This window comes from Vipera berus, assembly GCF_964194415.1.
Source record: "Vipera berus genome assembly, chromosome: 10".
Classification (NCBI taxonomy): Eukaryota; Metazoa; Chordata; class Lepidosauria; order Squamata; family Viperidae; genus Vipera; species Vipera berus.
This window is the reverse complement of record NC_138213.1, coordinates 520,161-534,443: the sequence shown is the minus strand read 5'-3', so window position 1 is coordinate 534,443 and position 14,283 is coordinate 520,161. Positions and strand designations below refer to the sequence as shown.

General features: G+C 47.6%; 1 protein-coding gene across 3 annotated transcripts; it reads left to right on the top strand.

Moving 5' to 3' along the window:
- The first annotated feature begins 4,061 nt into the window (after positions 1-4,061).
- CYB5B (cytochrome b5 type B) lies at positions 4,062-14,139 on the top strand. Of its 3 annotated transcripts, XM_081335698.1 has the most exons (6): positions 4,062-4,198; positions 4,778-4,839; positions 6,977-7,105; positions 7,863-7,889; positions 12,846-12,871; positions 13,538-14,139. In XM_081335698.1, exons 1-6 carry the CDS (start codon positions 4,099-4,101, stop codon positions 13,626-13,628), a joined length of 435 nt encoding a protein of 144 aa, XP_081191824.1. In that variant the 5' UTR covers positions 4,062-4,098; the 3' UTR covers positions 13,629-14,139. The 3 variants fall into 3 exon arrangements, with proteins under 3 accessions (XP_081191824.1, XP_081191825.1, XP_081191826.1); XM_081335699.1 differs by lacking the exon at positions 7,863-7,889 and having other exon boundaries at positions 6,977-7,110; positions 12,824-12,871; XM_081335700.1 differs by lacking the exon at positions 4,778-4,839 and having other exon boundaries at positions 4,145-4,363.
- The last annotated feature ends 144 nt before the right edge of the window (positions 14,140-14,283 follow it).

Below are 14,283 nucleotides of genomic sequence, written 5' to 3'. Positions count from 1 at the left end.
ATTCCACTTGGGTCCTGCTTCCCGATTCACCCTCTCCTCCCTGGCCACATACTCTGCTGCTATCCCAGCCTGTCCTTGCCAACACTGACGGGACTGACTTCAGGCCTAGCTCCCTGTCGACCTCTGGATCCTCCGTGGGATGCTGGTCTCGTTTATCCTGCATGGATCTGGTGAGAGGCTGAATGCTCAGCTTAGTTTCTCCCCCCCCCCCTCTTCTTCTCTACTTCAGGCTGGGTACAGCAAAATTTCAGAAGGATCTCCAAGGACTTCAAATTGCCTTCCTACCTCTCATGCTAGGCATTCTTCCCTCTTGTTAGCTCTTCTTTGTAGACCAGGTGAAGAAGCAGATATGCTGGGGATTCTCCATAGAATAATACAGTCCAATAATTAGTAGATAATTGAAAATCACATTTTTAAACTATTAAAACTTCAAGATATTAAACTGAAGCAGGACAATTATGGGGCAAGCCCCTATCAGATATCTGTTCCTCCATTGTTTACACTTTCAGCAGAACCAACTTAGTGCTGGGCAGGGTCTTTGATTCTCCTTCTGCACGAACCCCCTCCCACCACTTGCACCACCTTTGTACCCAGCAGCTATTCAAGGAAAGGGAGTTAAATCCTTCAGTGTCTCCTGGGCATTACAGAAACTCCCTCCTCAGTCACTCACTGCAGGAGGGGGAGGAAATGCCAGGAAGCCCTTCGGAGAGCAAGTGGAAAATTAAGGGAAAGTGAGCAAAGGCACTTTCATGCCATTTAGGAAAAAGAATAGCATTTAAAAAGAGGAAGTTGGTTTTTCACCTTTCACCCTACAAGTACCAGATGCTGAGTTTACACTGTGGGGATTATCACAGGCAGCTCAACTTTGGTCATAAGTTAATACTTCCACTAAATATATGTAGCTTATGAATAATTTTTAACTGGATGATAAATTGTTTATGACAGTTTTAACAGAGAACAATGCATTTTAAAGGGCACAATGTAGAAAAGATGCTGCATGATTTTATGATCACAATGACAAATTTAAGTATTTCCCTTATGTTTGAGAAAAATGTTCTTCTCCATGTTACAATACGAAGACTGCCATTGATGCAGCCTCCCTTCCTATTTCCCTCCCTCCTCTGGATCTGAGTTGCCATTCATACCTCCCTCAGAGGAGATGAGGGATACATCATGTCAAAAGGTAAATGAAAATAATACATGTATGTTAAAGTATCCAGAGGGTTCTTATTAAAGTTCTATCCATCCTACCAGAGTAGGGACAACTGTGAGATGACTGCTTGTCTCCTGCCGAGTGTGCTGTCCAGAGGAAGCTAACTGGAAGCTCAGCAATACCAAGATCTTGGTGTACATGACTGAGCCCTTCAGAAGTGGATTGTTCTCAGGACTCAACAGCTCAAGGTGTTCTGACCCCACCAGGGAGCACTGGCTCCAAGTTTTCGCTCTGTTTGTGTGTGTGTGAATGAATGTTAAGAGAGAGAGATTAAATATGTGTGTGAAGACATACAGATAAATAGACAAATAGTGGAATTGTCTAAACCTGCTTCCCAGCCTCGTTTTCCTGTTGGTCCTGGGCAAGCAATGCCTGAAGAACATGGCTTGTTCTCCAAGAAACAAAGGCCCGTGTCCATTCTGTTCATCAGCCTCCAAGGATCTCTTGGCATGCCTTAAAAGAGAAGAGGTGGGGAGTCACCAGGCTGATGTTTCCTCATCCACAGTCCCCCATGGTGTCATTAGTGGGAATGTCTCTGCTTTCTGTGTGCCAAAAACAACAAGGGCCAGGAAGAAGCAAATTATGCTTCTTGTTTGGCTTTTTGTCTTGACTGCCTGATTTATGAGCCTCACTGCAGTGATTAGAGATGAAAGAAAACATTCCAGGAGAAAGATCTGCACATTACAGCAGTCTCCTGTGCCTGGCCTTTTGCACGTTACTGTAAAAGTGAGAGGGAAGCCACACACACACACACACACAAAGCCAGGAAAATTACAAGCACCCCTCTCGCCCCCACTGCCATCAGCAAATGCAGATATGCCACAGCCAGGCCTTGTCTGGGCACTAACTTGGCTGGAGCTGGGGCACAAGAGCCAAAGGCAGCACTGCAACCAGCTCAAGGAGCAAGCAGCATGTCTCCAGGCATTGCAGTAACAGCAAATGACACAATATACTTGCCAGAGGAGCCCTACAGCATTAGGGTAACCTGTGAGCCTTAGCCATGCTTTTCATGCTCCTTCCTGTTATGAGCCACGGTTCTTGGTGACTACATGCTCTGGTCCATGCAGTTTTCTGGACAACATTTTGGGAAGGGGGCTGCCAGTACTCTTTTTCAGAATGATTTCTAATTCGAGAGACTAGGCTGAAAAGAGAGGGGTCAGATCGGTCCCTAAGGGAGGACTAGAATTGAGATCTGGCTGTGCTTAGTCCAGCACCTTTGACCACAACACTGAATACTGACTGGTTCTTACTGTGCTTACTTTCCAGTAAACCTCACTCACCACAGATGAATGTGTTAATTATTTTGGCCAGATATCACCAGCCACAGTTCTTTGCTATAAGGTCATAATTGGACTTAGTAGCTGAAATGCAATGGCAGATGATAGTTCATTATCACACTGAGGGTGTTGGTAAAACCTGTAGTGTAGGAAAAAGACCCCCTGGCCACCCTTTTTTGCACCCTTGCTCTAAGAGATCCTCTTCTGAAATGCTGCTATGGAGTCCAGAAACCATTGCAGATGTCATGGAGGGAGTGTAAGTGGGGATCAAAGCTCCTGTATTCACACTCAACTGAAATACATATCCGAAGGGTTTATGCATTGAACCATTGAATGAAGGACACATAGACACTTGTAAAACAAATCTGTCTGAAAGTCAGAAGGGGATTCTTCCAAATTCCATCCATGTATAATGAGCTTTCCAGAAGCTCAAGGTAACGCTTGTGTCACCTTTCAACAAACGAAGGGAGTGACCAATTTACCCTACCTACATTTTTTGTTTTTATTACCTCAGATAAGATGGAGCCACCACACAGATAGGTCTGCATTGTGATTGTGTATCTCAGGCCTATCGTTATCTCCACCCCATTCCAACTCTCTGTAACTTCATGGTAAATAAATGAAGAAGCTGCTGGGCTAGCCTCCAGCTCATGTGGCCAAACTTGCTCGACTGGAAAATAAAGAGAAGTGCACATTTCCTGTGAAAATGACGGCTTTCCACACAGGCTGTCCCCCACCCGAAAATATTTCCCGTGACTGACAAAACAAAGAACAGGAAGGCAAGACTGTCCCTGGGGAATAATCAGATCATATTTTACAGTTGAATATATTGCATGGTTCATATACTTTTCATATATGAGCCTGCTGGGCCTGCTTTCTTTTCTACCCATCATGCTCAACAAAGAGCAGCCACGTGCAGAACGTTGAGATCCAGGCTTTTAGATCATCGCTACATTTTCTGAAATAAGGATCATTTGGCAGGCTAATTCATATTCCCTGGTGCCCAATGTAATTTAGATATTTATTAATTTACATAGCTCCCCAATCTCACTGGAGGCAACCCTGGGCAGCGGCCAATAAAGCAAACCATATGTATGTATGTATGTATATATAATTATAATTATGTAAAATTATATATATAAACATAATACCCTAAAACACCAGAACACCTCAAATCATTGGTACAACTCCCTACATCCGGGAGATTTCTTGACAGCTGCTCCTCCAAAAACCTGGCAGGTTACAGAGAAAGCTCGTGACCGCCAGAATTAAGACATTTGGAAGCGGGAGGTTCAATTCGATGTCCCCGTTTCCTGAACGGTGAGCCAGGAAACGGTTTTCGCCAAGGCAGCTCTCCGGGCTCCAGCGCCCGCATGCATCAGGCGGAGGTCCGCCAGGGCGCACGGAGGGTCGGGCTCCCTGACATCCGGGTCTCCCCTCGGTGCTCGCCCGCTAGCCTGCCGCAGGAGGGACGCGCCAGAGGGGCCCAACTCTGGCCCGCCACGACCCGGCTTGGCTCGCTCCGGACTCGGCCGCGCCGCCTCGGAGGCCTCCCGGGCTGACAATCGGCGGCCATCCAGCAACGTCACTTCCTTCCGGAAGGCCCGGATGGCTCCGCGCCTGATTGGCTGCCTCGCGGCGCGCGCGGGGCTGCTATTGGCCGAGCGAGGGGAAGGGTCGGCGGCGGCGGCCCGCGGGGCTGAGACCGGTGAGGCGGGAATCGCGGATGGGGACGCCCGGAGAGCGCGGCGGCGCGAGGCCGGAGGCCGGCCCGTTTTTCACCTTGGCCGAGGTGGCGAAGCGCAGCACCGACCGGGAGGCCTGGCTGGTCATCCGCGATCGCGTCTATGACGTCACCCGCTTCCTCGACGAGGTGGGGGGCGCGAGGGCGGCCGGAGGCCAACGAGGCCGCTGCCGCTGCCGCGGGCCCCGTCGGAATGGCTGGATCGGGGCCCGTCGCCCCCGGCTCCTGGGACGCGCCAGTCAGCGGAAGGGCCCCCGGCGCCGCCTTCTTGGAGCGGGCAGGCCGGGAGAGCCGTTTCCTCGCCCCCCAGAAGGGTCTGGCTGGCTGAACGGCCCTCCTGCAAGGCATATGCAAGCCAGGCCTTTGGGAGGTAGTGGGGGGATTTGTTATATTTAAACTCACATTGTTGCATCGCAGCAAATTCTGTATAGCGGTTCAAGGTTCAACACTGGACTGGCAGCACAGTCACTTGAAGGAAGGAGAGCAATAGAACCGAAATCCTAAATGACACAAGAGCTCCTTGTTTTATTTCTTTTTTTATAGGAATATCTTCAACTGTCTTCTTGCTTGAATATATTACAGGCATGAAAACAACTAATCACAAGGTGAAACTATAATAAAATTATAACAGTTCACAGATTGCTCAAATGGTAGAGCCACCTAATTGCCATGACTGTACTTAAAATTATCATCTTCACTTCCTCTTTTACTGCTTCATGTGTTGAGGGGTGTATTTAAAATACCTTAGCAAATAAATAGTTTAGTGCTGAGGATAACATAAGGTCCGCTGCCAGCCAGCTCTCGGCCAAGAGAGCATCATAGTTGTTCTCAGGAGGGTACCCAGGGAAGAGCTCAGCAGCCTGTGACCCAAAGTGAGAGTTTAGAACATTTGCAGGGCAGAGAAGGGAGAGGCTAACTTCCACTTGTAGTCCTCTGGCTGCTGGCTCTGGAGCCTTTGCCACTCCTAAACGGTTGTAAGACCACGGAGCCAGGAGGGCAGAACTAAATGGGAAGTTAGGAAGCAAAGCTGAATTGGCACCTGTTTGCCACCTCTTAGCATGCTACTGGAATGTTATTATGCTGCCTGAAATATCCCTTAGCTCTTGATTAATCCAATTTCTCAATCTTTTTGTACATCCAGGTATGCCTCTTGTTGAGCTGGATTATTTAAGGCATCAGAAACAACAGCCTGTAAGGAGTACCAGGAATAGAAGTCCTTGTGACATCCTGGCCTCCTCCAGTGAACTGAAAGTTAATTTAAGAAATTTAAGGTCAACTTACATTGTGAACTGCCCAGAGTTTGGTGGCACCAAAATTGAATCATGTAAATGAATAAATTAGCCCGAGAGCTTGCAGAGAAGTCTGAGCTATGCAGAGAAGTCTGTTGAATGTCTTGGGATAAGTACCCTTCACTTTAGAGGCCACAGAAGCAAAGGGAAGAAGGGAACTCAGTTGCTAAGGGTGCAAATGGAGCCCTTATTGTCTGTTGTTCATGTCTCCTTACTTCCCCCTATGTCCACATTGCTTTCTGTATTTCTCTGGGTAAAAATGTGAAATTTGCCACAAGGGGAAACTAATGACGTCAATCAGAGATTATTCCCTTAACCTCTGCTCCCCACCTCACCCTTGGAGGAGTTTTACCCTGGGAGTAAAATCCACCGCAGGGTTCTTTGCAGTGTGCTGTGGGTGTGTCTGGGCATGTTTTGCCCACTTTGCACTCACTGACCCGACAAGCTGTCTGGCTCCTGTGCTGCTGTCAGCTGATGGTATCTGCTCCCTGGGGGCGGGGGAGGGGTGAAGGAGGAAGTCAGACATCAGTTGGAAAGATCATATAAGTAGCCTTCTCAGCAGGCTGGGTCATTTGTCCTGCTGCCCTGCCATTATCCACCTCAGTGGGCAGCAGTTCAGCCAGAGGGAGGCCATCTCTGCCATCTTCCTGAGGGAACCAGCTAGGATTGATTCTGGGCATTCAGCCAGCAGAAGACCTTCCTTTGCGTGCCTTGCTTGGTGGTTCACAGCAGGCAGCCTGACAACCTGCTTGCTAAAGCTCCTGCCTGCATCCAGCACCTTAGGAGCACAAAGAATTTTGAGCAGCTAAGCCTCAAGCAGAATAAAGAGCTGCTGTCACCCTCAAAATATTAGGGACAAGAATAGGCCATAGAAGTCTTGCAAATTTCCTGAAATAGAGAAGTGTGTTCAACATACCAACATTAATCTGTCCAGAGATAAGAAAAACAAACTCCTTCCTGAGTAACTAGGAACAGCATGGGAAGGCATGTCAATGTGGCTGAATTGCAGCTCCCACAATCCTTTGTTCTGGCCATATTTCTGTGGACAGATGGGTTTTAAATTTAGATGCTTGGAGGAGACCACACGTCTATAATTGCAATATTGACAGTATCAATCTAGGTGCTTGGTTGACGAAGGCTGTGTTTCCTTAAGCTAGTTCCCATAAAGGACATGACATACATGTTAATTTACTTCAGAGAGTTTCTGTGGAATTCAAAGGGCTTGTTTCTGAATAGACTTCAATAGGGTTACATTAATAGAATGCAGGCCTTTAAAAGTCTACTAGGAAATAGGTCCTGTTGCTTCCATTTAATGGATTTTACTTTATGGTAAAGTGAAAAATAATTTTTTCCTCAGTGAGAAAAATCTTGAATGCTTGCAGTTCCCTATACCGTAAGATAGAGTGGTCATTCTCTGTTTGCTCCTCTTTCTCAAACTTTCTGTCCTTTTTAGCATCCAGGTGGAGATAAGGTTCTGCTTGAACAAGCTGGTAGAGATGCCACAGAGAGTTTTGAAGATGTTGGCCATTCCACAGATGCTAAACAAATGCTCAAGCAGTATCTCATAGGAGAGATCCATCCGGTAAAGTTTAATTCATAAAATAAATTTTGGGTCCTTGTGATATTTGTGTTGAAAGGTTTCTCCTTGGGAAGCAGCTCCTTTTTTGAGTCCCCGTGCCTCAGTGGCCCTGGGAGCTCTTCTTCCTTTGCTTGGCTTATCTGAGGATGCCTGTTTAGCAGGCCAGGCCTTCTCCACAGAGTCTCCCCCTTGAGTTACGTGCAGGTTATTCAAGTGAAGTCAGGCTTAGCAAGGAGAGATGGATGGTCTCACTCGCTGGGTTTGATGTCTTACCCACATCTCTCCAGAGGGATCCTGAAATAAATGATATGGATCAATCGAAATGGATATAAAAATGAAGGGAAGATGCCTTTGGTCTTTTCCTTTATCAAAAGACGTTTCATTTTCTGGATGGTATTTTTCCTTCAGGGCAGCGAAGGCCTTAACAGTGGTTATCACCATAGATGGAAGGGGAGCTGTGATTTCAATTCAATGTATTTTTTTAGATTTTCTATGCAGAATTGATGCTTCTAAGTATATATAGGTAGATTTATTCTATTCAGACTTAATATTGCATTCATTTCCTGTATTTTAAAGTCATTCAGTTCTACCCAGCAAAATATTAGTTGCCACCAAGCTCCCTGCTGACCCACCTATCATCAGCCCATACCCCTCTTTAGGGTCTTCGGTGGTTACCAGGGAAGTCCATCATTCCTTTAGAGGAGGCGGTTTTTCTCAGATGTGTAACGAGTCTCCCCCTTCTTTCCCCTTTTCCCAACAGGATGATCGCAAACCTGATGCCTCCAAGGTAAGGCCAATTCTGGTAATATATTTTCTGTTTTATTCTAGCAGGGAAGCATCCTTCAGTACTAAATTAAAATTTACTGACAAGGAATTAAAGGGCGACATCAAAGAATTAAAGGCAGCATCTTTGTCGGTAAATTTAAATTTTACACAGAAATAGTTGGTCGCAGAAACGACTGCCTGTGAAGACTCCTAGATTGGGGCTGAAAGGCGAAAGCAGAAGCAGTATGGTCTGTCCCATATTTGGGTAGACCAGGTGGCTCTGATATACCGGTCTCACAGGAAAATACTCATCCTTCAGTACCTGAACAGATGCTGTAAGAACAGAAACGTGTTCAGCTGAGTGAGTTGTTTCACGCGGCAGAGGTGCCCTGGGGGGGGATTACCCTTGTACCGCTGGCCAGAATGCTTCAGATCAAGGCAGTGGCTTTGTTTCCAGAAGCACAGATCCTCCTGACCACAAGGCTACTGATTCATGAGTTGTCAGCCGCTCCTCTTTTCTGCAGGTAGCATCTTTCTGCCCTGCAAGGGATGCCGCTTGTCGGTCTTCCACCTTGGAAGAAAAACTGTTCAGGTACTTGGGGACCTGCTGTGACTGGACGTGTGTCTAGAGACAGCAGAGTTCTGACTGCCAGCTCTTGGGGGGCCTCCAAGAGAAAAGGACTTTTATCTTTTTGTCCTTTTTGTGGGCCTCCTGAGGGGATAGACAGATCCTTGGCTGAATAGGAGAAAGTCCTCTGGGGCAGAGATCCTTGGGTAAGGCACTTGGCATTTGCTGGAGGAGCCGGGACTTCCTGTTTCCTCTTGACTGCTCTGTCTTGCAGCAGAGGGAGTATGAGGTGGTCTTGTGGCGTGCTCCGATACAGTCACTGCGCTGCAGGGTAGCCCTCTTGCTGGAGGCAGCTGAGGGACCTCTTCCCTTTGGGTAGAGTGCCATGTGGTGAGCGGAGTGCAGCCTTTTGCAGCAAGGGAATAAAAGCTTTTCTGCAGCTTAGCTTGCAGCCCAGTCTGTAATTGCCCTATTTTGCCTCTCCCTCCCCGTCTTGTGTCAACAAAGGCTTGGGATGAGCAAGATGTCCCAGCTTATAGCTCACTGAACTTGTCCTGAGAGAGTCATCAAACTTTCAGCTGCCGTGGGTGGCCTTGATTTCTCCTAAGGGGCCTGAGGTGCGGCCAGAGCTGAAAACAACCTTGTACAAGAGCCCCTCCCCATGAGTGATATTGGAGGCTGTAAACCTTTCTGTGGGCCTTTCTGTAGCTTGTGATTCTGGGGGAGAACAGAGGCTTGGTGGCATTGCTCCTGCAAGGATAAAGTCTCCCAGGCTGGAAATTTAATGGGAAGAGAGGCACTGGGGTAAATATGCCTGCCTCATTCTGGCTTGGCAGCTCAAGTGGTGCCAGAAGCTTTGCAGGGTTTCCCCGCTTCTCTACCTGCTTTTCCAGAGGCACAGGAGGGGTTTTACCTGTGGGGAGACCCTGGGCTGTGTGGGGAAACACAGCGCCCTGATACCTGCCTCTTGAGAAAAGGCTCCCAGGCCCTGTCAAAACCCTGCTGTGGGCTCTGCTGCTCACTCCTTCGAATCAGGTCTGCTGCGTTTAGGCGGCTGGAGGATGAACTGACCGTTGGCTGTCTTTCTTTTTCCTCTTCTGCAAGGCTGTCCAGCTGCCCCTTTTTACAACCCTCACTTGTGACAGACAACCTTTTAGGTAACAGCCAGCAATTTCCCTGAACAAATCCTGTCTTCACTTTGGGATCCAGGTAGCAGCCATTGTGGATTCTTTGGAGACTCTTCGCGGGCCAGGAAACCCCCTTTGAAACCTATCCTCTGTGTGTGTTTTGTTTTCTTCTTTTGCCAGGCCTAATCGAAGGGCTGCTCTTGCGTGTTCCCTTCCTTCCTCCCTGCTTGCTCCCTTTCTGTGTGCTCAGCTAATGCCTGTGAGTTTCAGGAACCAGTGACATTTACCAGCAGGGCCAGTAATACGATCAGAAGTGCCGAATCCTGTCTTGGGCTTTTTGAGAAATGCTTTAGCTGAAACCAGGGAAAAAGTCCTGAGATTCATCCTCCCGCAGTGGGGACGGGAACGTAAAGAGGTTGAGATCCAAATAGATGCTTGCATCTGCCAGTCCTACGGAGGGGGCTTATGGTATGATGAACCAGCTTTAATTGGAGGCCAGAATTGCTTTAAAGGTTACCTTTGACATGACTGTAGGTGGCCAATCTCTTTGAGATCTCTTAGGTGGGATTTGGTTGGAATTGAGGCTAACTTTGGGTTGATGGCCTGCTGGTTACGAGGTGGACATGTCCTGTCACGGGAAGCAAAGCATGGTAGCGATTCTGCTTTTTTTCCACCCAGAGGCGCTTTGTCTGTCTGTCCTCCTGGACTAGCAACAAGGAATGGAACTGAAAGTCAACATACTTCCAGTTCTGCCATTGATGTTTCTTCCCAGTAACGCCTCCCAGGGAAATGTGGGGACAAGTCTTTTCTTCTGGGAGCAAGGCAGGAATCTCAGCTTGGCTTCACCCAATTCCTGAACCTGCTGCCTTTCCTGATGACCTGCCCTTCCCAAGGGGACTGCCCACACAGCCAGCCTCTGAATGGCAGCCCCTCCCACCTTTTGCCTGGAAGCCAGTTCTCTCCTCCAGCTGGTGCAGAACATCTCTTGGATGTGGTCAGCTCCACTCTTGAACTGCCCTCGCAGTTTCTCTGTCTGAAAACTACAGCATAAATCTTCCTGTTGCTGTGTCTTTGCTTCATTGCCTCTGGGGAAGATGGCAGAGATGGCTGGGAAGTTGGAAGGGCTGTCTGCAGTGCGCTCTAAAGTGGCTTTTCTCACCTTCCGCTTTGGGGAAATCCTGGGCCCAGAAAAAGGGTCCAAAGCAATGCCTATGACTGCAAAGTGCCAAACCCCAGAGCAACTTGGTGTGCCAGGCCCAAGGGATAAAGGCAGGAGAAGGGAACAAGGCAGGAGATCAAGGAAACAATGGCTGTGTTTGCACAACTTGCTTAAATTGGTTACCTAATTGGCTTGTTTTCTGACTGCGCCATATATGGAATCATAAAGTACAGACTTAGGCCTGGTTTGCAGCACAAGGTAAAGCTCAGACTATAAAAGAGTTGGAGTGCTTTCTGCTCCAGTTTTGAGCAGCAGGATGCTTTTGTTGTGAAAACTGTTATCAAACCAATTTTGATACAAACCTAGGCTTCTCACGAAGGCTTCTATGTTTACACTCTCTCTCCCCTCCTGTTCATGTCCATTATCTGTGATGAATAACAGCCCAAAAATGTGTCTCTGACTTAATTGTCTTACTGCTCTTGCACTGGGATTATCTGTTGACACAGTGAGTTTCTGTTTGTTCGGCTGGGGCCTTTTCGGCCAGTTGTGTGGGAAGGTCTCCTGCACCTCCCTTTCTGAAGCCAGTGATCCTCCAGCCATTCTGCTCCGATCAGCCTTTCCTCCTTCTCAAGGCCATGGCTTGGATTTCAGGACTGGCTCTTCTCTGGAAATGTCTCCTCTTTGCATGGGGCCTCATCTCCTGGTCCCATTCTTCCTACCGACCTGATAGTTTTTCCTAAAATGAAAGGCTGTTGACTCACAAGGCGAATGCAGACTGTTGCTCCTTCCTTTGTTCTTTTTCTCTAGCATTTATGGAGGTGGGGGTGAGCAGAGTGACACGTCCTGATCCAAGCCATATAGCTTTTCAGAAAAACAGCTATTATTTGGGCTGAAAAGGAAAGGAGTTTTGTCTGAGCTGCCATTCTCTCATCCTGGGGTTTGTGTTGAAGGTCTCTCATGTTGTAACACCCCCCCCCCAAATAAATTCTTCCTAAAGCCTCTTTTGTTTTCCTTTGAAAAAACTGCCTGTTTTTGATTGGCACAGCCCCACTTCTACAGCTAAAAAATGGTCTCTTTTATTTTTCTGCAAATAACAGACGTGATTCACTGTATCATCTACACACAGGACAAACTGGAAACATTTCTTCTCCACTCAGGTCCACAGCAAATAAAGTCATGAGCTGTAGACTGCTGTAGATACTAACAATTGATACAATTCTTGCATTGAGAAACGATCTCTTGGGTCCTGCCTGCCCCTCCAACTTCTTCCCCATCCCCATCCTGGGATATCCTTTGCATCACTCTGCTGTCCATCAGAGCGGCTTCTCTCGCCATCTGCTTGTAAGGGCCTGGCAAGGAGGGCAGCAGTACAGGTGGTTAGCTTCCTGTTTGGGTAACTTGCTGCCTTCTGTCTTTGTGCAAGGAGAAGATCCTCCCGTAAACTCCTTGGAGCTGGTAGGACAAACAGGGCCGTGAGCCAAAGAAAAGGTTAAAGTCATGCTAAATGGAGTCCCATTAGGGAGTTTGATGTAACCTTAGTTTTTCTTCACACCTGACTGAAGGATTTTGCCTGGGAACAGCCGGGCTGTTCTGGGCAGGCCTTCTCAGAAGGCACCGTGTCTAAACCTTTCCAGGAGGGCCAGTAAGGGACTCATTAACAGGTTGGAGCGTCTCTTTGTTGCTCAGGCCATGCCTTCCTTCAGTCCTCTGTGGATGAGGCCTGTTAACCCCCTTGAACTTCTGCTCTCTCAGATTCTGAACATGGTCAAGCTCTTAGGACCAGGCTGATGCTGAATGCAAGGTTGCTCCTAGCAGAAGATGGGTGGGGGGGGAGTACAGTGGCAAAGACCTCAGCCAGCAAAGTGGAAGGAAAGAACAGGATGGGCATCTGGTTCTTATGATGGGCTGGGGAGTATTGATGTTATCCTTTAGAAAGGCCCCCTTTGCCTGTTGGGGAGAGTGATGGGACGTGGTGATCTACAGAATAAATGGGGAGGTGGACCAGGGGAGGGAAACTTAAGACACCCCCCCCTTCTCCCCAGGGAGTGAGAAAGTTGGGAAGAGTTATCTGGCTCTCTGAGCAATTATCAGCTTAACACAAGGATGTGCCTTTTATCTCTCCAGGTTCCAAGCACATTCCATGAGTCAAGGTACAGTATCCTTACAATATTGTAAATCAAAGAAATGCGCTCCCTTTGTCTTTAAAAGCAGCCTCTGGAAATGTGTGTCCTCCTGTCTCAAATGGAAGACTTACAGGCATTGTGTAGCTAGTGAAATCTACCTCCCTGGTGGTGGCAAAGAGAAGAATGTTACAGTTGGCATCTTACAGCTGGTACTTACATTAGACCCTTACAATAAGTATAATGCAAGTGTAAACATGTTTTACATTTCTCCGATAAGTTTAAGAGAATTTTCCTTAGCAATCAATAACTGGTGGCCATCATAATACTGTGCCATGAAATGGGAAATTCTGTAGCGAGTGTCAGTGTCAGCAACATGTGGCCACATCGATTGGCTGAACTGTGTAGAAGAGACCATGTTGCCCCAGAATGTATTTATGCTAAGAAACTGAAGAGTTCCAGAAATACAGCAGTTGCAACTGTGAAGAGGAACGGAAGTGCTGGGCTGGACATGTCAGCCTTCTTGCTTATGATAATTATGCACAAGATGTTCCTGTATGCAGGGGCCGCGGGGGGCATTTTACCTCTGTCACCAACATTCCGTCTTGCATGTAATAGTCAGAAGTTCTGAAAGCAGGAATCATCTTTCCATTCACGGAAGCATGGCTCACCTTTTCTTTATTGCTTGTTCCTCAGCATCTGGACGGTCTGGCTGATCCCTATCCTGGGAGCCTTGGTTCTGGGCTTGATGTATCGTTACTACATAACGGATGGGAAATCCTCCTGACCTGAGTCTGCAAGAGTTATCTGCACCCACGTCACTCCATTGACAGCTGTAGATGTTTTCTAACTTCTGATGGCTTCCAGATGTCTTTCACTTCTATCCATCAGTTTAGTGCCTCTGCTACCTGCAAAGCCAACCAAGGATCTAGGAAAACCACCATCTTTGCTGTAAATTCCAGGAACTGACATTCCACTATGATGTGCTTTTTCAGGCATCGGCTACAAGTCATTTTTATTTAACTGGTTCTGATGTAGAGTGGCAGTCTCCGCCTTTGCCAGCTTGTCCTATCAAGCACTGTTAGCAGCTGGTAGGCAGCCACGTTTCCTATGAAAAATGATCCCACCAGCATCTGCCAACAGGGCTTGCTTGGGAGGATTTTCTGTAGGCTTCTCTTGTACTTGGATTTCCAACTGTTAATTCACTGTATTTTTAATTGTGGTTTGGTTTACATACCGGTTTCATTGTATGCCTTCTGAATTGGCCTGTTCTGTAATAAAAGTTTCTCTAGACCAGCCAGATTAATTTCCTTGACATGCCCAGCTGACCAAGTGGTTCTTCTGCTGTTGGTGTATTGTTACGGGAGGGGGGGAAGAGAGCGAGCGAGCTGTTGGCTTCTCCATCAGTGTAGGACTAGAGCCCTGAGCTCAAGACAACAGGG

Coding starts and splice junctions, on each gene's coding strand:
- CYB5B (XM_081335698.1), top strand. CDS start 4,099: ATGGCTCCGCGCCTGATTGGCTGCCTCGCGGCGCGCGCGGGGCTGCTA. Junction 4,199..4,777: donor GGCCCGCGGGGCTGAGACCG/GTGAGGCGGGAA, acceptor CTTTTTTTATAG/GAATATCTTCAACTGTCTTC. Junction 7,106..7,862: donor TCATAGGAGAGATCCATCCG/GTAAAGTTTAAT, acceptor TTTTCCCAACAG/GATGATCGCAAACCTGATGC.